Source organism: Agelaius tricolor, unplaced genomic scaffold (assembly GCF_023055355.1).
Source record: "Agelaius tricolor isolate 1412-34295 unplaced genomic scaffold, bAgeTri1.0.p SCAF_11, whole genome shotgun sequence".
Lineage (NCBI taxonomy): Eukaryota > Metazoa > Chordata > Aves > Passeriformes > Icteridae > Agelaius > Agelaius tricolor.
In genome coordinates this window covers 23,870,700-23,894,998 of record NW_027269271.1, presented here as the reverse complement: position 1 = coordinate 23,894,998, position 24,299 = coordinate 23,870,700, and the positions used below count along the sequence as shown (strand labels likewise).

Sequence of the window (24,299 nt, the reverse complement as noted above, 5' to 3'; positions counted from 1 at the left end):
TCCTCCTGTTTGCTCCTGCTGAAGCAGCCTCTCCTTCATGAGGTACCCCTGCACTTCCCACGGGAGCAAGCCTGGGATGCATTTCCAGGCTGTGACTGGTGTGACCACATTGCTGAGTAGTCTTTAGCTGCCCTGCCTGCAGAGTCCAGAGGAGCCTGTTGAACCCCTCTGCCCCATGGTTGTGTGCCAACACCCTCCCCTGCTGCAGGATGTGCACGTGGCACTGCCGTGCAGTTGGGTTTGCTGCAGGCAAAGAGCAGGAGCAAACATCTCTCTGCCATACTTTTGGTCTCCCCTGAAATGCCAGGTGTCTGGGCTCAGGAGTACGCAGTGTAATTCTGGAATTTTGCAAGAGCTGTTTCCTTTGGGTTAGCACCCTGACGTTATCCTAAGCAGAGATGGTGTCACAAAGTGTTGGACAGTTGTCCCAGGAGATTCCTGGAGAGTCATCTGGCCCAACCCAAGCCAAGGAAACACACACCATGCCAGGGGGATGTTTCTGTCACCTCGAGGGACAGAGACTCCCCATCCCCATCCTGCAGTCTCAGCTCAGAGCAGTCTGCTGATGTCTGAACTAAACTGACCCTGCTGAACTAAAAAGTCCATTGCTTCTACCCCTTCCACAATACAGAATAAATCATTCCTTTCCTTTTCCACAACAGACTTTCAAATACCTCAAGTTTGCTTTTTTGAAGACCAAACAATCTCACTCCTTCCAGCCATTTCCCCTGTGTCACCTCTGTACAAGTCCTTGCTCTGCCCAGGGCTCCCTGCACAACAATTTCTCCACTGCTCCAGCTCAGGCTGTATAACAGCTGAACAGAGCAGGCAGATCAAATCCTGTATTTCATATTTGCCTCATTTGTAAAGTCTGATGCTGTTGACTTGGGTTGTGTTTCTGATTTAATATATGTCACAGTTTCTTGCAAAATCTCTCTCTCAGGTTGTCTTCTAGCTTGTATTTGTTCAGTTAGGTATTCCTTATGTATAACCTTGTCCTTATTGATCTCTCACCATTTTTTCATCAGGCTCTTTCTTCAAGTTGTCATGCTCATTCTGAATTTTAATCCTGTCCTATAATATTTTTTTTGTGGTATTTTCAAGTCAATACCAGTGAAAGAATCCCTGAAAATGATGAAGGGGGAGGAACAGGACACTCAGTCTGGATAACTTATTTCCTAATTCTGTAATTTATTATGAGTTGTTTGGTCTCTATGAAAGGCTGTTAGTAAGCTGATGCCTATACTATCAGTAAGATGTATGTATACCTATTATTTCCTAAGGCACATTGTTTATGAAGTATTGAACTGTTATGAAAAATTACAAAACATTGAGGCTGAAGATGGCAAAAGTTGGCAAAACACCAGTATGGATAGACATCCAGGGTTCAGCAGTGTGAGGAATCAGAATAACACTGGCTGTTTGCAGGCCTGGAGAGCAGAGAGAGCAGTTAAAGCTTACAGAAAGGCTAGTCCCCAACTTCAAATTCACATTACTATTTGAAAGATGGTGAACATTTGCATTTTAATCTGGAGTAACAGCAGCTTGTCTCCCCAAGATAAGCAGATAGTGATTCAATTAGTTAATGTGTGTGGCTCCACTTAGAAACACTAGCCTGGCTTTTAATGATGTAACACCTTCCTTCATTTCTTCATGTAAGGTGACTTGCAGACTTGTTTCTGCCTGCAGGGTTAAGATGTAAAATGGGATCTTTTAATAATCCCAGAAGGCAGGACCTGCCTGCTCGATGCCATCGAGGAAAGCTTGATTTGCTCTTCTGGGCCTGCTCCAGGTCTTGAAGATGGTGCAAGCTGGATTAGATTTTAACAAGGTGGAATAAGATGAATACATAACAAGACCTGGTCCCGTCCTTATGTCGATTGAATGTGCTGTAGTTGTTCCAAGCCTCCTTGCTTCACCAGCTTTTCAAACTGCTGTTCACATACTGTTGGCTAAAAATGAATGAGGAAAAATACATTTCCTTACTGCTTGTGCCTGAATTTATGACTACTGAGCCTCCAACTTCCAGTTATGATCTGTCTCATATATGTAATAACACATTTTCTGCAGGTGATGAGGTTGCTGTAACTTGTGATGAAGTGCAGGCAGCAGTTTGGTTTATTTTGTAATGCTTCTTTGTGTGTACCTGAAAATGGGTCATTTTTCTCCTGCAAGAATCACAACAGGTATCTCTGCAGGGGGACAGGCAGCAGCTGAACTGCACAGGGAAGGAAGGATGCTGCCGTTAGCTTCACTCCGATTAAACTATTGCTGCAGCTGGAATAAAACTACCCAGATGCAGGCTCCAGGCTCACCAGGTGGAAATTGTTCCCAGGAATAAATAAAAATAGTGATGATGAAGATTGCCTCTTTAACACACACAGAGGGGGAATTGAAATTTGTCACTTATGGGTTCTGCTTTGGGGACGGCAGAGATTGTTTCCTTGCGTGACCTTTATAACAAGAAGTGTCAGACTTCATCCTGTATGTATCAGACTAGTGTGACATTGGATATTAATCCTGATGGAAAAGGATTATGTGATTTTCACAGGCACTCAGATAGATTATCCTTTCTGGCCTAGCTGGAAGGTGGCAGGAGTCCCTCTCTGCAGATGCTGGCTGGGAGCAGAGTGTTCCCCAGAGAGCAGTACCAGAATAACCAAGCAAGGGCAGCAACTCTGGCTACTGAACTTTCTTTTCACTTTCCATTCATTTCTGCTGTTCAAATGTGTTGCTTTGAGGACTTGCTCCTTTGAGCAGGGGCAGTGGCATGGATGGAAATGGTGCAGACTTTGAGAAGTCTTTCTGTTAACAAGCTCTTTGAAGCACATTAAAAATACCTGAAGGAACTTCTGGAGTAACATCACATTTAAAAAGATGTCCTTTTGTTTCTCGATGACCATTCTTACATTGAAGTTTTGCCCAATATTTTGACAAATAATGTTTTGTCCTTAGGTCTGGGCACAACTGATAATTTTGATGTTTCACAGTATCATGTTAAGGCCTGAAATCTCTGCTGGGTTTCACACTGGATAATAAGAGAACCAGTCATGTTCTGTCTTGTTTGCTACTCACTTCCCACAGCATCTCTCCCAGGGACCATGTCCCTGCCTTTCACCCCCCAAGTTACCTCGCTGAACTTCCCACAGAAAATGTTCCTTCCAGGAAGGGGGTGGAATGTCTGCTCTTGCTTGCAAGAAAAAAAATCAGATTGCTGCTGCTATCAAGTATTATGGCACTATTGCTTCTGGGGCTGAGGGGTCCTGGCCACCTGTGTGAAGGGTGTGTGCTGTAGGAGAGCTGTTCCCCAGCTTCTTCAGGGAAAAAGCAGGGCTTTGGGTAAAGGATTCAAGGGTTGGGCTCTGCTCACCAGCTGCACCAGGCTGTACTGCAACAGTGACATGGGACAGAACTGCATGGGTGTCACTTCAGCCCCTTCCTGGGGTATCAATTTACAGCAGCTGAATAACCTGAAATACATATCTATTGGGGTCCAGTTTTTTGTTTTGTTTTAAATTACAATAAAAGCTGCAGTTGTACAAAAACCTTTTGGGGAAGTGGCTAAAGCCATAGGCTTACACTGGGACACGGCAGCCTGCAACCACTTGCTGAAGGCTTTATAATTTACATCACTTTCTTTTTCTTCTTTGGTGTTTATAGACTCAAGCATTAAAAAATACATGAGCAAATCTATATTTTAAGCTCTTCTATATTTGCCTCCTGACTGTTGAGAAATTTCATACAGACAGTATTTTCCCAGACCTTCCAGAATCATTCTCTTTCCTGAAGTAAGTAAGGTCAGCTTCTACTCAGAAATATACATTTTTCCCTGGTGCCTTGGCAGGAACCTCACAGACTGGACACCTGGCTTTCAGACAAGCCAAGGAAAGAAAAATGAGAAAAAAATCCCTCTCCTGTGATGTGAAAGCAGAACCATTTGCACACTATGTCAGGAGCTTCTGCTCGTTAGACCTGCAAACTTTCCAGTGAAAAATGATCTGAAAATAAATGTGCAGTGAGTCATTTTTTTTCCTTCCCTGAGTTATACCTTTAATTAATCTCAATCAGTTTACAAAATCCATTTTTACTCAGATTTAAAAAGCGTGCACTCTGACAAATAAATCTTGTACCGAGTCACAGTGTTTGTGATTGTTCCTGCTCAAGACCTGTCAGCAAATGTATCATTACTAATTGCCCAAGTTCCAACAAATCAAAGCACTCTAGTTTTATGTTAAGAAAGAAATTGAGTCCTTAAATTTTTGTATCTGTTAAAGCTTTAAACTGCTTTAGTGCATCACATAGGGGCAAGTCAGCTTCAATTCAGAAGTAATAATCCAAAGAGTTGTCAATAATTGAGGACAGTATAGATAGGCTTATTTATTTTAGTCCAGTTAGGCTTGTTCTCTTGATTTGATTTGGGTTTATATTTTCCTTTATCCTCAAATCCCTTTTGGACCTAAGAGACCAGTATATAAGCAGCAGGTGAAGGTCATTTAAAAAATTAGTCTATTTACCTCAATGAAACCCAGGCTCAACTCAGGATATTTCATGCAAATTACAAACAAAACAAGAAAACAATCTGATGATAGAAATATGAATCAGATGATGTGTTTTATCAAGAAAAGTGCAGCTATTCCACCTGCCTTGTCTCTGCAGGAGGGCTTTATATTTCCTGATCCAGACTTGCTGTGAGCACTCCCCATTGTAGCCTCATTGTGTTCTGACCTATTGCCAGTCCTAGGTTTGTACCTGTCATCCCATGTTTATGGAAGTTCATGTTCTGCAAACTGAAGAGTAATAACCCTTTAGCTGCAGTGTTACAATTGTTCTGAACTACCCTCAGATCTCAATCCCTTTCTCATTTGGTTTATTCTTTAAAAAGCAAAATAGAAGACAAGTGTTCGTTCCTTCTTTTGTGTTTGTGGCTTCAAGCTGTATTTTGAAGTAATTTAAAAATATTCTGCTCCTTGTTGTTTTTACATCTTTGCCAGACATACTTCTGTTTGGCATGTCATCCCAAAGTTGCTGTACATAGACTGTGTAATCCCAAAGACCTCCACCTCTCAAGTACTAATAGCCTTTAAAAAAATCACTTTGGGAAGTATAAGATTTTCAGAATAATGTTGCCAATATTTACATAGTCTGTGATTGAAGGTATATATTTAATATTCAACAGGCTGGAATTTATTATGAAAAGCTAAGGTAAAGCCAGCCCTGTGTGGTGTCACAGTGTTGGGAAAGCTCTCATTCCCACTGGGCATACCAAGAGCCTTAACACAAACCTGAGAATAGTCAGCAGCCCCTTTCTCAGTTACACTGTGCTGCAAAAATAGTCACCCAGACCAGCCACCAGAAATTTGACCTTATAATGCTCTACACTAAAGCTAATCATTGTTACACTAATCTTGCTTTCTTACTTTATTCTGTCCCTGGATCGTTGCATGCTAATGGTGATTTTTAAGGGGCATTTGTGGGAGAATATGAGTTGGTCAACACCAGGCACTGTAGCAAGAACTCTCCCTAAACTCAGGCCTTCACTAATACAGGGCATAGGAGGAGAGAGAATTGCTTTGTTTTGGGTGGGGACGAAAAGAGATTGATTTTAATATTGTGGATGTTTATCAGCAGAAATGATTTTTAACATGTCTTAGAATTCTTACCTGTCCATGATATAGAATAGGCATAAAGTAAATAAAAGGTAATAAATATTCAGGCCATGCTATTGCTGAGTGACAGCTGATGCTTTCAGTGGATTTTATGTATCCATCAGTGATAACCTGCAAATAATTCATTACAGTGTGCCTTCTGAAATGATGAGGCTTTGTTAAGCAACATTCAGCTAATGAAATAGCACACCTTAGGCAAAACACCTCCAACATGTGCCACTCATCGCTGCCAAAGACTAAAATCACTCTCTCCAAACGAGACAAGTGAAAGGCAGGTGTTGTGCCAAGGAACAGCATATTCCTTTCAATTCAAGGGCATTCCATCTCGGGGTGCTCGCTCCATGAGCTGCTCTCACACGGTGTTTGTGAGGTTGCCTCATTGCATGACTCACCCCAGAGCCTCGCCTGCCAGACCGGCACAGGATCAGGAACCCAACTCCGTGCCCTGCTCAGGGAGTTTTATGAGACTTTCTGTGGACAACACCTTCTGCATGCTGCCTTTGAGCAACAGCTACTGCCAAAGTGCAATGCATTGGCTAAGAATCACTTCTCCTGCTGCTCACAACTAAGCCTCTTGCTCTTTGAATCCTTTTATTGCTTCCCCATCTTTTCAATATTAGCGCTGAGCCTTCTGTTCCTGCTGGCTAAATCCCACCTAATCCAAATCTTGTCTTTAGTACATCTCTGCTATTATCTCCTGTATCCCTTCCACGTCATGTACCCCTCCCATCTCAACTTCATCATCATTACAAGATAAATACCTGACACAGCTTCCCAAATTTTGTCTTCCTTCTCTCAATATATTTCTGAGGGCACCCACCACCTGCTCTTGCACCTCCTGCCTGCGTCATCTCCCAGCCAGACTGCTGTCCCAGACTGATTCTCAAGTCTGAAAGCGTCAGCCCCCTAAATCTCAATCTGCAAAAGCATAATCAGACAGAAAATGTTGTGGCCTGAACACCTTTGTTAGTCATATATGTGAATCAGAGCTTTTTGTCTGGCCATGTGAGTTTCTGGTAGCTTCAGTGGGCTTACTCATGATAGCAAATGCTACATTCAATAGTAGGCATTTGCAGGATCATCCTCTGTGATTGTAATCCCTTTTAGATGGGGAATGTGTCAGCATTTTATAAAGGGATGTAAAGATGCATGTGGCCTGTACAAAGTCTCCATAATTAATGTTGCTCCATCAGTTGATTACAGGAATTTACAGGATGCACTATTATAATACAATAGCCTGTTGGAGTTTGATGTTTATGAAGAAAGGATAGAAGGAAAGAAGGGGGAAATCAGTGCAAGTGTTCCTTGATGTGGTAGCTGCTTCTGTGGATATAATGTCTATCTGTTCAGGGGTGCTGCTAGCAATAGACAGATATCCCTGTGGAGGTTTTTTTTCCCTAAATTCTAACTTGCAAAGCCTGAGACAGGCTGTGTGTATGGTGTTTGGGATTTATAAGCTGTTTCTCTGTGAACTTTGTGTGAGCATCACATTGTTGAACTGTTTGACAGACTGAAAGAAACCGAGAACGAAGCTCAAAGGACAACAATTCTCCCTTACGCAATCTAGAAAACAATTCTCTAAAATATTACATCAGCTGCTGGCAGCTGCAGGTTTGCCTGCCTGCTAATTTACTATCACAAGTGTTCCAGAATCCTTTGTAATCCAGCCATTGCTATTTATAATCGTAATGATTTATTTAAGGTCTCTGTACATGTCAGCATAAAGTCATCAAAAAAAGCAAAACGAAGATTAGTTGGCTGGAAGCACACAGAATGGAGAAGAATAACCCAACAATGGATTTGAGATAAAGCTTAGACACAGTAAATAACTAAAAAAAAATAAAGGGCAATCACTTTATTTTCAACTCATCATACAGGAGCCAGAGCCTGTGATTTTGGCACCAGGCAGTTCCCATCACAGGCTATTAGGAGCAGGGAAACAGGTGTCTGGTGGCCAGGGAAGGAAATGAGAAGCCGTGACACCTGAATTGAGATCATAGACCTGCTCCTGCCTTTGTGCCTAGGGAAAAGGCATTAACTGCTTGATGGCTCAGCTCCTCAGCAGGCTGTAGTGGCACCCAATTCTCAGCCGTTAAAACTTTTTACTTATTTATGAGATTTTTTTTTTTCTACAGAGAACTGTAATGATGCAAGGCAACTTTATTATGTTCAGTGAAAAATGCAAAGTTGAGAAAAAACGCTGAAGGATTGTGTAGTGGAGCGCAACACTTTTTAGAGCTGAGTCTCTAGGTCATTCTGAGGCAGGGATTTGAGTGGTGTCCCTTAGGATTTGCTGTTATATATGCTGAAATGATCAATCAAGGATAAAAAATGGACTGTTCTCATCTCATAGATCATTTCACAGTGAAACAGTTAAACTCCTGGCTGCTTTCTGAAAAACAGAGATCTGCATTAATAAGGTGACCTTATCAGAGCCACCCCTGGGGGAAAGGGGGGGAGAAAAAAGGTTGTAGAAAGAAAGCGAATCCTATTGTTAATCTTTTTTTTCAGGGAGACTTGGATACCTGAATGCAAATTACTTTATATTTAAATTGTGTGGAAGCACAAAAGGTTTGTGTCTACAACTGACAGTTATTTCATTAGCTGACTTGTGCAGCCTTGCAAATGGTTTCTAGTGTTAACTTTCCTTGGATTTGTTTTCTTTGTTCTTTGCAGATCTTGCAACGGTGATCATTTTGATTAATGTATTCAGTGCTCTGTTTTACTCCTGATTCATGTTTTTTGCAGCAGTCGGTGTTCTGGCCTGGGTAAGGTGAGACTGTGAGGTGGCTTTAGTTTTCCTCCAGCAGTGCTGATCTGATGGGCTGTTCTCCAGCTGCAGAGGAGCATGGAGGCTGCTGTAATGCATTTTGCATGGTAGCGACCCCAAACACGAGTCAGAGCAGGTTTTAATCATCACATGTGGGATTGTTGCAGCCACATCCTGCTGTGACAGCAGATGGGCTCTGTGCATGGGCTCTGTGGGGTTGGAAGTCATCTTTGTGTCTCTGCGAGCCTCTCAGGATTAGATACGCTGGCTCTGGGCCTCTGTTCACACAGGTTTGTGGTTCAGAGTGTGGTTCACTACATCCCGAAATTAAGAGTTTCTGTTCTGGTCTGTTTACAAAAGCTACCACACAAGCTGAGGTATTAATCTTGGAGGGAAGGAGAAGGTGAAGGTTATACCTTACCCCATATCGCTTCAGCCACACCAACACCATGAGTCCAGTCTATGCTCCATATTTGAGGTACCAATAATCACTTCAGGAGAGAATGGTCCTTCATACTCCTAAATTGATGGGTGATCTCTCATCTGGAGGTGCTGGCCTTCCATTGATCCAAAAGACGAGCTTCATCAAGCCACTCAAGTTTCAGTAAAGTTGATTTTTAGGATAGATCCTGTCAATCCAACCTGTAGATCTGGACTGAAGAGCATCATCACGGTTTGCACACCAGTGTAAAAAGCCAGGCATAGGAATTGCTCGATTAATTGTCCCCGATGCACATCGATCTGCAGGCAAGTTGCTGGAAGGCGTGCAAGCTCTTACTACCCTTTCCCTCTTTTCTTCTTTATTTCTTTTACTCAGACTACATTTTTCTTCTTTGCAGAACTTTTTGGCATTAGTTATTGCAATCAATCTGCCATTCCCTGCTGATGCCTCTTATTGCATTGGTTTTTCAAACTCTTTCAGTGGTGCCTGAAGCATTTACATCACTCTTCAATCTGCACCAGGCTCCAAGCCCTAAAACACAAACACCTCGGGGACCTGGGCCTGAGCTTCCTCACAAGCCACTCGTCTCCATTACCCTCCCTGAGAGTCACAGCTTCAGGAATCACAGCCAGATCCCAGGACAAAACACTTGAGACACAAAGGCGGGGCTTCAACAGCAAAATCAGAAAGCAGGCCCAGCCACCTCTATAAAACATCACTTTGAAACTGCTCTTCATGTGCAGAGGAAGTGAACTCATCGGAACAGCTTTTACTTCCTCATGAATATTTTCAAGCTATTTCCCATTTTTACAAGAAATCAAACATACAAAGGGTTTTCTGAGAACTCTTTGTGAAAATAGGAAACTTGGGGTTTTTTGGGTTCAGAGCCTTGAATTTTTTTATCTTGATTTTACATGGTCACCTACAGAAAAAAGAAAGGAAAGGATTTTATGGGTCTATAAAGGAGGCTCTGAGAGAAAGCAGTGGAAAGGTAGATTATTTTTTGCTTCACAAGTCCAAGTATTTTCCCTGCACTCTCTTCTGCTTCACAGCAATAAATATAATAGGATTTTTTCAGCCTTTATTCTTGGACTCACTTTTTAGTAGATGTTTAATTTTAAAAAGTGAAAGACAAAAGCGGGGATAGAAGGGAATGAGTATCAGGGAAGAACAGGGACACTTGAAACTCAAGGGAAAGGGAAAAACAGAATAGCTCAAGTTAGGTCAAGATTTGTTCATTTTCTTTTAAACCATACTTGGAAGAAAAAATCTTTAGACAAATATTTGTAGATAAAATTCCATCTAACTGCTTTTTCACACAAGAGTCTCACAAATCATTAGTCTGGTCCATATCTGGACAGCTCTTCCAGCTGATTTAGCAAAAAATATTCTGATCTCTTTGTCTGTGATAACACTGAAATCAAATAGCTGGTCAACATGCAAAATATTAGAGAAACAAATACCTTCTTCTGCCTAATTTTGCTTTACATAGTTTTTATGCTAAATAGTAGACTTTCTGAACACTGTGACAGAGAGCTGTTATTTCTGAACACCAATTTCAATGTTTTGGGTTGAAACTTAGCTTAATGTATGAAACCCACGTCCTTGCTGTCACGAAATCTCCATTTTCCCACTTTTACAATATTGTTGGCAGATGTCTCCAGCTGTCTGTTGCTGACACAGAATTGCTTGTGATTATCTGATGCTGAGCTGTTCTGCTCTGTTTTTGTGGTTTTAATCTCTCCAACAATACCTGAACACGCTGTGCAGATCGTGATTATTGGGGCAGAATACAGTTGTCTCTGAAATTTATTGTCCCACACAGAAAATTGGAAATCCTTAGGATCTTTATATCTGGATTGAATGTGAACTGCACTTCTTTCTGATTTCATAATTTAACATTGCAGACTGTTGACTTATTGACTACAGCGTTAGCATTTTCCAGATTGGCAGACAAATTGCCTTGTAGGAGTGTCTATGCATATTTATACATAATCCAAAGGTTAAACGATAGAATATATTTTAATTGCCTAGAGATAACTTTGCAAATTATATCGCTGGTATCAAAACTTCTAAACTTAAAAGATGAAAGTTAAGCACTGAAACCCATATTTTTTTCCAAGTAAATAAACCACTCAGCAGTACTGATTACTGACAGTCTTTCACTGATGTTAATTAAATAGCATCTCAAAGACATAGCTGCCATTTTAGGCAAAATTTTAAGACAGAGGGAATTCTGGTTTTTTCTTGGTCTTCCTAAGCATGGCATTTATATTGGTCTTGCTATTTGAGAAAGAACCACAAGCAAATAAACCCCAAAATGTTAAAACAATTAAAGCAAGGTATGTAAGAATTTTTTCCACTTCCATTTGCCTTAAAATCTGAAGGTATAAAAAACTAACTCCCCAAAGAAGCTAAAACATGTCATGTGCTGCAAGAGCACTGAATACACTCACTGAGAATATTTTTCAGAGAAAACATAACCTTGGAGCTATTTGAGTATTTAAGAGAAAATCTAATTGCTACTTACATTTTTTACTTCCCACTTCAGCAATACTTTTCTCTTTAGAATACAGACCCCTAAAGAAATTACTCAGGAATAACAAGTGTTCTGCAAATTTGCTGATTTACAGTGACTGCTCTTATATATGAGCTCTTAAAATAAGGTTCTGCACATGGATTGGGGCAATCCAAGTCACAAATACAGGCTGGGCAGAGAATGGATTAAGAGCAGCCCTAAGGAGAAGGACTTGAGGATGCTGGTTAATGAGAAGCTCAACATGACCCGGCCATGTGTGCCTGCAGCCCTGAAAGCCAAACCTATCAAGAGCAGTGCAGTCAGCAGGTCAAGGGAGGTGATTTTAGATAATGTTTAAGGTCCCTTCAAACCCAAACCATTTTATGATTCTATGAATGTAAGTAAATTCAAAGTGGTTTGCTCTCAAGTGACCCTGCAGTAGCTTAGTCACTTACTGTGCTTTTGCCTTTAAAAGTGATCAGTAAAAGCTCATCTGGAGTGTAATGCATTGAGCAGGAGACTAGGAGACAGATGCATCCCTCTCCTGGGGGCTTTGACTAGAGGAAATTATATGTGCTTAGGTGAAGAAAAGGATTTTACAAGTGGAGGTGCAGACTGGGAGGGCTGGACCCCTTCAGGAAGATGGGGGAACCAAAACCAGGCACCTCACTTCCAGACAAGGAGCCCAGCAAGGAGCTTATCAATTAAAGATAGGAGACATCACTGTGGTGATCTCCTGGTCTTGTTGGTGGATTTTGAAATAAATCTCCCTTAGTCTAGTTTTGAAAGGAACTTTGTATCTGCACCTGCCAGGGGTTAGAATTTTAGGCTGTTAAAGTAAGAGGATGGAGGTGTCTTTTTTTCTTCACTCTTTGCTCCAGAGCAAGATGGGAGTTACAACACTCTGTGCTCCCTGTTTCTGTGGATGGGGTTTTGGCAGCTTCCACACTGAGCACAGATGGTATTTGAAATCTTGTACTGAGACAGCCCTGCAGGGAAAGCAATAACTCTGTCAGTTTTCCTGGGTTGTAAAGCTGCAGATAGATATCCGAGGTCCACCACAGTCTTTGCTACATCCAACCTCTGAGTTCATTTTGTTACGTGATGTGAGGGCAAGAATGGCTACTATCCTTGTTCTTTTGGTTAACAGAGTCAAAAAAAACCCCAAAACAAATGAAACCCATGAGAGCTGCCAGGAGTGATCTTAGTGAGTTTTGGAGAGACTGTAAAAATACCCTTGAGGTGATGGTCAACATGAGCCAGCTGTGCCCAGGTGGGCAGGAAGGCCAGGGGCACCTGGCTTGTCCCAGCAATGGTGTGGCAGCAGGAGCAGGGCAGTGACTGTGCCCCTGTCCTGGGCACTGTGGGGCCACACCTCGAGTGCTGTGCCCAGCTCTGGGCCCCTCATGCCAAGAGTGACATTGAGGGGCTGGAGCGAGCCCAGGGAAGGGCAGCGGGGCTGGGCAGGGTCTGGAGCACAGCTCTGGTGAGGAGCAGCTGAGGGAGCTGGGGGGCTCAGCCTGGAGAACAGGGGGGCCAGGGGAGATCACTGTCACTGTCACTGTCACTGATCACTGTCACTATCACTGTCACTATCACTGTCACTGATCACTGTCACTGATCACTGTCACTGTCACTGTCACTGATCACTGTCACTGATCACTGTCACTATCACTGTCACTATCACTGTCACTGTCACTGTCACTGATCACTGTCACTATCACTGTCACTGATCACTGTCACTGATCACTGTCACTATCACTGTCACTATCACTGTCACTGTCACTGTCACTGATCACTGTCACTATCACTGTCACTATCACTGTCACTGATCACTGTCACTGATCACTGTCACTGTCACTGTCACTGATCACTGTCACTATCACTGTCACTATCACTGTCACTGATCACTGTCACTGTCACTGATCACTGTCACTATCACTGTCACTATCACTGTCACTATCACTGTCACTATCATTGTCACTATCACTGATCACTGTCACTATCACTGTCACTATCACTGTCACTGCTCACTGTCACTATCACTGTCACTGATCACTTATCTCTGACCACAGCTCCATGGACAGAGGCTGGAGCCAGGTGGGGGTCGCTCTCTTCTCCCCACAACAAGTGACAGAACACCGATTGCACCAGGGCAGGTTCAGATTGGATATTAGAAAGAAAATTCTTTGCTGAAAGGGTTGTCAAGCCCTGGGACTGGCTGCCAAGGGAAGTGGTAGGGTCACCATCCCTGGAGTTAATTAAAAGAGGTGTAGATGTGGTGCTCAGGGACATGGGTTAGTGGTGGGCTTGGCAGTGCTGGGTTAATGGCTGGAATTGATGATCCTAAAGGCCTTTTCCAACCTAAATGATTCCATGATTCTGTGATTCTAGATCATGCCTCCATGTCAGAGGCAGGACAGATAAGGGTGTCTACTGAACTGTCATTAGTTCTTAAGAAATGTGACAATTCCTCACTTCTCATCAGTGAAAATTTATCTAAAGCATTATTAGCTTACTTCCCAATCAGTTAACTATTGAAGCAGAATTTTGAGCTACTGCACTGGGCTGATTCCTTAAACAAAATTCAGATTTCCTTTGCTTTGTGGTCTTTTCTCTTGTGTTTTTGGATAAAAGCTGAAGGTATACCTTATATTTATGTTCCCTAAATACTGTGATATATTCTCAGTAGTGCCCCCTTTTGCTTCTAATTAAATCCCCACCTATCTTATCTTTTCTATTTTATTAACTCTTATATGTACTGGTAAATAATAAGAGAGGGAATTTGGAAAAGAAAATCTATGTGTATCACATCAGAGAATTTGAAAGTTTAGAGAAATATTTACAGCTCCCAAAGAGTCAATTTTTAGTCCAAGATTTAATAAAGGAATGGACACGAGCCCTGTTTGCTCTCGCTGTTCTGGAAGGACTGGGTTTGCAATATTTTCTGTCTTCAGAACAGTAAAACTACTTCTGATGAATTTAGCAAAGTTTGTATGCAGCAGTGCCCCAGACACTTTCTTATTTTCCTTGACATTATTTTTTCATCAGTTTGGATGGTGTAGTATCTGCAGACAGTGCATGTTCCAAATATTGGATTGCTGTGTTTTTGCATACAAACCTTGTAAAGGAAAAGAAATACCACACTATGTGTACAAGCATCAAAATCTGATTATATGCAGGATTCTAATCTTAATATCACACCATCCTCACTGAAAAGCATTGCAACAATATTCCAATTCATATTCTGAATGGTGTGTTTCTCTGCAGTCATCTTGCAGAATTCTTATTCCTACCAGGAGAAAATCAGTACACTGAACTGAATAAAAATGTATACATTAAATTGCTTATTCAAATGTCCACCTTTGATGTTTGCAGATGAATTCAAGCAGGAAGCAGTATAACCTGAGCTTTGTTCTATTGATACAAGAGGCTAATGTGAGTTACAAAACAGGAAAGAATGAGAAGTTGCTTAATACACTGGAAATGTGGAAAAAAAATGCAGATTTCAGTTATTAGCTTTCACAGCTGTATTTGCATAGAAATATACTAATGGCTGGGTGACATTTCATGCATGAACTTGATAGAGCATCCTTAAAAATATTCATGTTAGAAGAGTACTTAAAGGGAACTTCGAATTTGAACATTCCTGTCTTTGTTTAAAAAAACCCCAAACCCTGGTTTCCCTAGGGTATTCCAGTGCAAGGTATTTCTTTATGAAACAAAGCCTTCTTTGTTATGAGGAATTCTGCGACAGCCTAGGAAAGGCCCTTTTTTCTGATCACACTTTAAAAAATATTCTGATTCCCCTGAATGTTAAATATTATTGAACAATAGATGTTGCTCAGGCTTTTGTGGAAAATACCAGCAAAGCAAGAAGACCCTTGAGGTTTCAAACACCTCTTGGATTATCAGTTTCCTATGCCATTTTCTATTTTGAGGGAACACCTTCCTTGTAAGTGGGACAAAGATGAATGCCAATCATCTACACTGTGTGAGATAAAAGGAGTCACTCTGCTTTGAAAAACTAGAACAATTCTTGGAGGGGTCTACCACAGTTACCCCCTTGTATGAATTTTTGAGAGCTGGGTCACAGCAATTCCTTCCAATTCACATTTACTTGCTGTGCGTTGTTTTGTTTTTTTTTTAATTCACCTACTAGAGCAGACCAGGTGCAGCTTCATTTGGAACTCATAAATGATAAATATGTCTGGTTTTATTTAGAGTGGAGAGGTTCAGAGAGCATAGTGAAGGATTTTAGATTAGGGAGCACTTTCACTTGCCAGAAGTTTCAGCTTTCATTTTCTGTCCTTTTAATTTAAACATGATTATTAACAATGCACAGCTGAGGAAGGCACTTTCCTGAAATATTCCAAGGATTATTCCTGCTCTGTTATCTCCCTTTCACCTTCCACAACAGAATTTTAAGTGCTCACATTAGTTGATGTTCTTCAGAAGAGCAGCTGGTCCATCTCTGATTGTGACTTTCATCAGAAGTAGAAAACTCTACCCTCTGAAGTAGTGAGATGTGAGCACTAAGTCCTGGGAACATTTTCTAAAAACTCAACTCACTTTGTAATGAAATATAAACCAGTCTTGAAAGGGATTAGAAGGAATATGACAGGAGTATAAATTAAAAAAGCACTGCGTTGTGAAAACATCTATTTAAGCAGTTTTGACTCTGCCTTCACTCAATCCAATTCCTGCAGCTGCTGGTTGTCCAGAAGCTTCCAAAACAGCAAGAACCATCTCTGGAGCCTGTCCATGCTCTTGCTATAATCAGATTTCTAAAGGAAAGTGGGAGTATGTGGAGGTACCTTTTTGGAAAAAATGCGGTCCTGCATTTTTAGTAGCTGACCTCCTTTCCTTCTGTGTCTGTCCTACACTGTATGAACCTCTCAAGCAGAATAGGTCTCTGCAGAAACGGGCTGCAGGATCATTTTCCCTGTCAGTATGAGACATAACTGCTCATTCAAGACAGAACAGTGCTGCAGAGATGTGAAAATAGAAAACCAAAATGAAAATATTATGAAAAACGGTCATTAATATAATCTTAGAGGATCTGTCTAAACTATAACATAATCACAGGCAATGTCTAGTAATGTTATTTTACACTGAAGACCAAAAGTTACAAAAAGACTTTAGTCTTTGCCAAAAGAAAGTCACTTTTTCATCTGAAGTGCAGAAGGAATCAAATTCTTGCAGTGGTGCAAAATCTATGCATGCAAAGATATTTTTAGAGTCATATTAGTAAAATGCCTGTCAAAAGTCAGGGGAAAGTCTGGTTTATAATAGGAAAGGGCAAATCTCAAATAAAATTTCCAGTTAGAGTGAAAATATATAGGCTGAAGCCATCAGTGGATGGTAGTAGCAATAAAGATCATTTGGGCTGCAAGAGCAATATCGCCTCCAGAGCAGTTTTTGCAGACGGTGGCAATGGCACCTGAAGGACGCGTTTTACAGGTGAGTCCGTGCACGAGTCAGCTCACACAGAGCCCTCCCTGCCTTCCCTGCAGGAAAGGAGTTTATCACACGGAAAACAGCATTTTACCTGAGTGCAAAAGATGGCAATTAGCAAGATTTGGAACGGTACATGAGGGTAGGAGCTGAAAGACAGGACGTTTGCAGCTCCCAGAGAGGGCTGGGTGAGGGTGGCGGAATTGCTGCTCTCACCAAGGAGAGATGGTGCCGACTGGCAGCGTCTCCTGGTTCCTGTTGACTTTCTGTGGGCACGTTTAACCTGTAATTTGGAAGAGGAAAATACAGTCTGGCACACATTCCTGAAGGGTTGCCAGTCCCAGATCTATCCATTGCATAGCCTGCCAGAATTGGAAAGATAAGTGCCTTACCAACCAGTATCCACAGCAACAGACACCGGAATTTTATATTTTTAATACATATAAAGACCCAAAGACAATAATTACTTTTTTATTTTCCAATTTTATAATAGTAATAATGACCTTTAGGTCAGGAATTTTCAGCAGTTAATGACTGTCTGGCTTTTTCTTTGGTCCTTGGTTTCTCCAGCCAGTCATTAACAGTGAGAAAAGTGCCTTCTCCTGTGGACACTTTGGCTTAATCGTTACCTTTTCATGTTACAGAATGCACCAGCTGGGAAATAAGTGTCTCCTATGCGAATGGGTCCATGAAGTGTGCCTTGGGTTTCATTTCTTTGAAAGAATATTCTGTGAGGGTGTGAGAGTTTACTGTAAAAGATGATTGACTAGTATCCACAGCTCTGAGAAAAGTTAGATCACTCTGAGGAATTGGAACTGAGGATGGTTTAAGGCCATAGATCTCAAAAGATTAAATCTTCAGAATTTATCTGTGTAATCTAGGTTCCCTTACTCTTGGTAACGGAGTGCTTTAGAATTATATATGGACACAAATATTTTCTCATCCATCTTCTAGGATCACACAGGAAAGGACCTTTTTTTGTTTGTTTGTATTTTTATATGTAATCGTTGTGATGCTGAAAGCACAGTATGGTGACAGTGTTTCAAGAGTTAAAATTTATTTTAAAATACAAAGCAACCCTCTGGAATGCTTACCCTGCTCCACCTGGATAGTAGATTCCCTCCTTCCAACCACCCTCTCTTTCAAAACACCTAGAAGCTGTACCTGACTTTGTTCGGAGGAAAATACATTTATATATGAAAATGACTTTGTCTTGCACTCTATTGTATGATAAAAAATGCAAACCATGGAATGGAAGTATCTTCTGACCACTCTACCGATCATATTCTTCATAAAAATTAGCCAGACTGTGAGTATATTGCGTGCCTGAACTTATATAAACCTTTGAACATCTTCAGTTCTTGTGCCTGTTAGCTGAGCTCTTCTTTAACTTGTATAACTTTTAATGCCATTGTTCCAATACAGTGTTACCCAAAAAAAATTGTGAATATATCTTTCCTTCAAGGTACATTTGAGCTTGAAAACAATTGTGTAAGAAATGCACTACCTGGAGGACAAATAAATCCACAAGAAAACAACAGTTTTCTAAACCACATATTCAATGTGTAGGGACTCCTAGTTGTAGTCCAATGTATGATTACTGCTGAAGAGTCAGGTTACTGCTGAAGCACCTCCACTGGGACAGTAAAAGAAAATGGGAATTTCTTCTTTAGCAGATTAAAAGGCAATAGGGTGTCCTTTGAGAATTTGGTACTAAATATGCAATAATGTGAATGATGAGCCTAATTTTAATGTTTTGCTGGGAAAAGAAATTTGGCACCTGCATAACTTTTATTGGAACTATTAGCTTTTCATTTTGTATCTTTAAGTGAAAACACAGAGTGCACATGAAAGCTGTGGACATCCGCTTTTGCTTGAACGCTTTTTTTACTTTTCAAGAAAAATAACACCAGCAAAATATAAGTAGTGTTCCAAGAAAGAGCTACTCAGGAGTCCCATAAGGGCTGGGACTGTGTTTTGTGGTTTTTCCACTCTTGGAGTGACAGTATTACTTTCTCAGCTGAGGCTTCATTTGCATTTTGAAAGTACAACAATTTACTTCTCAGCAGGGCTGTGCTGTTTCTAAAAGGCTGGACTGGCTCAGGGATTTAAATCCAGTAAGGTTCCAGTAATTCCCTTTACAATGAGTTTTAAAATCTACACCTTTAAAATAGCTCTGCACCTTCAAACTTCAAGCTCAACTCCGTATTAAAGCAGCTGGCTAACCATTAGTAGAAATGGGAAAGGTCCAAAAGACAGGAGTAACAAGTGACTTGTGTTTCATTCGCTGCTTTAATGGATTTTTCCTCAGCTTCGCAGCTAACCAGTGCAGATTATTTATAGATTTTAAAGCCAGAAATTAACACTCTTCCTTGTAGGCAGAAGAAAAAATGTATGCAATCATTATTAATTCTTTAGCATTATAATGCCTTCTGGCTCAACGTGTGTGCAAGGGACCAAGGGTAAACATGCATTTATCATCCCGACCCTTATCTGTTCTCAAAAACGTCCTTCAGTGGAGAACTGTGAAACAGCCTGCCTAAAGGATTTGAGACCTTTTATTTTTTTGCTGCTGATGCAAAAATCTTTACAGTCTTTGCTGTAATTGAACATTCAAACATAAAATATTGTAAACACCAGATTAGAGTGTTCCTTTTCCCCAAATGCCCCAACCAACCAACCAACAAACCCACTATGATGCTAGCTGCCTTCACATGAAGCCTTTTGGCTTCCTTTCATTGGGACAAATTATCCAGGCATCCTTGGATACCCAAAGAGATCTCTCCCCTTCCAACTCAAACTAATTTTTGAGTCCTGACCCTCTCTTTGTTTCCTTTTATTTCCAGTTTTACCATTGCTCTGAGTTCCTATTCCCTAATAGAATTCAGCTGTGGAGGGAATACAATCCTGGCAGGAGGCAGCCTACCCAATCCCTCACTGGCCACTGAACTCAGTAGAACAAAATTGTCCTTCACATCATTTTACCAGTGTTCATGGAGTAATTCCAGCAATCAGCCTGTCCTGTCATCTCTCTGCAGCTCCCTGTGCCCCACTGTAACACGAGGTAGAGGAGACAGCAGGGATACAGCAGCTGGTATTGTTTGATCAGCGACACAATCCTTGCTGGAATTTCATTTCCCTTGCAGACTTGCTACTAGAATACATTTGTCATCCATACTTTGTAGCAGAGTTATATTTGCCTGTAATTACGCACGAGTCTGGCAATACTTTATTGTTAACATAAAGTACTGCCATTTAAATCCCCAATCTTAAACTGGAGTATTTGCAAAACTCTGTAATTGCTAAAATAACAAAGCTGCCGTTACTGTATGGGAAGTTTGCAGCTTGTTGGAGAAATACTTAAATTGGCTTCACTACACCTGTATAGATTCCTTATGTTTGCAGGTGCTGTTTAGGACAGATTTCTGCTGGGCACAACCAAAAGTTTCTGGCACTGTCACAGAATGGCTGAGGTTGGGAGAGGCCTCAGGAGCTCACCTAATCCAGCCCCTGCTCAAGGGGTGGCCCAAGACCATGCCCAGATGGTTTTGAGTTACCTCCAAAGATGGAAACTCCGCCAGCTCTCTGGGAACCTGTGCCAGTGCTCAGTCAAAACTGAACTCCATGTTTTCCAGCTTGTGGTCTAACTCCATGTAGGAGGAAGTTTATAAAAGAAAAACAAGTGCAGTGTGGTTTTACTCAGTGCAATGGGCACAGATAGTACTGCAAATGCCCAGGGATATGAAAACCCACAAAGGCAATATATTTTGGTTTCATTTTGTGTTGGTGTTTTGTAAACAAAAATGGTGATGCCCTTCTCTCATACTCATTCTGTGATTTTTTTTTCTTTTTTTTCTATTTTTACATTACATAGTTCTCCCCATGTGATTGTTCTGTTCCTAAGTCTGGTTGGATAAAACAGATCTCAGGACTAACAACAGCAGTATGAATTTGCTCTGAACCATAAGCAATTTTGCCACATTACCCTTTTCATACTTGAACCTCAAAACATCCATACTTTGTATCTAAGAGCCTCCAAAATTTGGTAATTCGTGATAAAACGTGTGCCGTCTCTAAGCCTCATTCTGACACCCCTGCACAGCGTTTCTCAGCTCTCTGTAATCTTTTGGGAGAGGATGGGGGAGCTTTGTGCTCCTCCAGCAACCACCAGGGCATGGAATGATGGAGTGCAGGTGGTTCTGCATTCCCATGAGGACCTCCATGTAAAAGCTGATGCTCCAGTGCCATTGCCAAGTGGCAGATGAGTACAGGGTTCTGTTGTCTGGCCAGGAAGGATCCACTCCTCACACAGGTTCCCTCCTGCCCCTTTTCCCTGCACTCACTGGCTCTGCCCTGGCCGTTAAAACAAATCCCACCATGTGTCACTCCTCTGTTTCTCCTCCAAAGGTGATCAGAGCGATGGAGTGATGGAGCACCTCTCCAAGGAGGAAAGACTGAGAGATTCAGGATTGTTCAGCCTGGAGAAGGCTTCAGGGTGACCTTACCATGGCCTTGAAAGAGACTATAGCACCTGAAAGAGACTTAAGAGGAGAGATGAGGAGAGACTTATTACAAGAGCGTGTAGTGACAGGACAAGGGGGAAGAGGCTCGAAATGAAAGAGTGCAGGTTTACATTGGCTAGCAGGAAAAAATTCTTTAGTGTGGTCAGGCTGCTGAGGCCCTGGTACAGGCTGTCCAGGGAAGTCACGGATGCCCCATCCCTGGAAGAGTTCAAGGCCAGGCTGGATGGCGCTTGGAGACCCTGGTCTCCAGTGGAAGCTGTCCCTGCCCGGGGCAGCAGGGCTGGAACGAGACGATCTTTAAGGCCTCTTCCAGCACAAACCACTCCATGATTCTCTGGAACAAAGCCTCCTTCTGCGGCACACGTGTACTGAGTTCTCAACCTGGGGGCAAAAACACCTTCCCGAGGCCCGAGATCGGCCGAGGGTGGGGACAGGGGAGGCGGGACCCGTGTCCCCGGCGGAGGTGCCGGGGCAGGGCGGGCCTGCAGGGTGGCGGCAGGCAGGGCGGGGGCCGTGAGGGGCCGCGGGCGGGGCGCTGTTTGTGTGCGGCGGGCACCGAGCGGGCCGGGGCCGTACGGGGCTGTGTGGGGCGCTGTTTGCAGCGGGCACCGAGCGGGGCCGGGGCCGTAGGGGACTGTGTACGGGGCTGTTTGCGGCGGGCACCGAGCGGGGCCGGGGCCCTACGGGGCTGTGTGCGGCGCTGTTTGCGGCGGGCACCGAGCGGGGCCGGGGCCGGGGCCCTTCGGGGCTGTGTACGGGGCTGTGTGCGGCGCTGTTTGCGGCGGGCACCGAGCGGGGCCGCGGCCGCTCCCGCTGCCCCCGCCCGGGCCCGCCCCGCTCGCGTCGCTCCGCGCTGGATTGCTCGCGCCTGGCCGGCGCCGTCTGGGGCCCGGCGGGCGGCGCGGCCAGGCCCGCTCAGCCGAGCGCAGAGGCGGCCGCAGGAACAATACGGCGGCGGGCGCGGAGCCGCGCGGCCGCCCCGCACCATGTACGCGTTCGTGCGGTTCCTGGAGGACAACGTGTGCTACGCGCTGCCCGTGTCCCGCGTGCGGGACTTCAGCCCCACCTCCCAGCAGGACTTCGACAACCAGAAGGTCTACACCGTGTACCGCAACCCCGAGGAGGCGGCGGACGAGGACGACGAGAGCCCCGGCGAGTGGGGCGACCGGCTGCTGCTGCACAAGGCCCAGATCCTGGCGCTGGCAGGTGAGGGCGGACCGGGCCGCGGGCGGGGGGCGATGCCGCCCCCTCCCCGCTGAGGGAGGGAGGGAGGGAGGGTGGGGGGCGAGGGCCGGGGGTGGGGAGGGGCAGCTCCGAGCGGCCCCGGGCACGGGGAGGGGGCCCAAGGCTCGGTTTCCAAAATAGCCGCGACCCCCCCCGTGATGCCCCCCGCGGTACCCGGGGAGGGGGGCGGTGGAGACTGAAAAAAAAAAAGAAAAGAAAAAAGAAAAAAAAGTTTAGGTTTTCGTCTACGGCTTATTTATAGTGCATGGAGTCATTTGTATACCTTTGCAGTTGTTGCCAGTTTTGAGGGTGCTGTTTTATGTCCGCTTTGTTAGTTTAAGTGACTTCACCAATAGTGGAACCAGACCTCCAGGTACTGCTCTTGTTAAGCGTGGGCTTGCTGCGTTTGGTTTGTTTCGTGTTCAAAGATAACAAATGTCTCCAAGCTAAGGGGACCAGTTCAAGCGTATGCTAGGAAATAACCCCGTGTCTTGGCCATTTGAAGGTGTTCGGCCCTGGTGAGATAGTGCTGTCAGTACATTGCCCCCAGATAGTGACTGTGGCAGAGTGTTTCCTTGAAGACTTTGTGTAAGTTTCCTCGCTGCCATAGTTGACATAGAAAGGAAGTTTGGTGGTTGTAGCAAATTGCTGGTTAGTGTGGACTTGCCCAATAGGCTTTTGAAAGACTTTAATGACCATTTGAAATGTCAGTCTGGGCAGCAAAGGGGACGCTGGGTTGTTATCCTGACTTTTTCAGTTTGGGCAAAATACTGGTTATGTCTATTTCCCCAACTATGGAATTAAAAAACTCTTTTGTTTAGTCTTGAGCTCTTAGAAGGCAGTGCTGAGCTTTGATGTCTAAAGAGAGTAACTTGGTGTTAAAGTCACCTAAAACTGGTAATTTTCTAATTTTAGCTTTAGAAGTTGGCCGTTCCTGAGCCAGTTTAGACTGGTGGTGGCCCAGTTTGTTCCTGGCTCAGCAGTGACTTTCGCCATTATCCTGTTTCTAGTATTGCTATAAACAAATACCTCAAAAGAACCAGGAACAGCTAAACATGAGTTCCCTGCAAAGGTTTTCCAGTTTCTGAGTATTTCCAACACCTGAAGTTCAGGAGAACTAGTTAGGCCATCTAGCAGAGGTGTGGATTCTCCTGCTAAGTTTTTGTTGTCCTGTGGCAGCCCATGTTTTGGCTGCCCTGTCTGTGGCAGAGGAGTGTATGTGTAGTGTTTCTTGCAGGTTCACTATCAGATCCATGGAAGACAATCCCAGTGTCCAGGGTTGGCATGGCCTCTTCCCACAGGCAGCATCCCAATGCACTTCACCTTCCTCTGTCCCACTGGGGACCTGCAGCAGCAGTGCCCTTTCAGTTCTTCCTCTCTGTCTCAACACGGCTAAAGTGCTCCAGAGAAATATTTAGAAATTATATTTGGATATATTAGACCTTTGCTCACATGTTGGGCCCACCAGGTTGCCTCAGTTTTCCAGCAGCAAGTGCTTATCTTTGCCAGTTTCCTTGTTCCAGGCAGAGCCTGTGTCTGCCCAAGATGTGCCCTCCTGAATTTTTCTGTACAGTTTCTCTTTGTTTCATGTATCTTGAGCCAGAACAAACCAATATACACTGTTTCCTTCAGAGAACAGGACTTATTACCTGTATTAGTGATTTGCACTAATTGCTCTCCAGAGGTTCTAATTTCTACA

At 43.3% G+C, this 24,299-nt stretch overlaps 1 protein-coding gene across 10 annotated transcripts in view; it reads left to right on the top strand.

The window, feature by feature from the left end:
• The window catches only part of LOC139594494 (BEN domain-containing protein 5-like), an 885,873-nt gene that overhangs the window by 507,459 nt on the left and 354,115 nt on the right, over window positions 1–24,299 (top strand). Inside the window, exon 1 of one of the 10 annotated variants that reach the window (XM_071436686.1) lies at window positions 21,986–22,582. The exons of the other annotated variants lie outside the window; for them this stretch is intronic. Coding sequence (XP_071292787.1) covers window positions 22,363–22,582 — 220 coding nt within the window. The 5' untranslated portion in view covers window positions 21,986–22,362. Of the gene's footprint in view, window positions 1–21,985; window positions 22,583–24,299 lie in introns of those variants that run through there. 10 annotated transcript variants of the gene reach the window in all.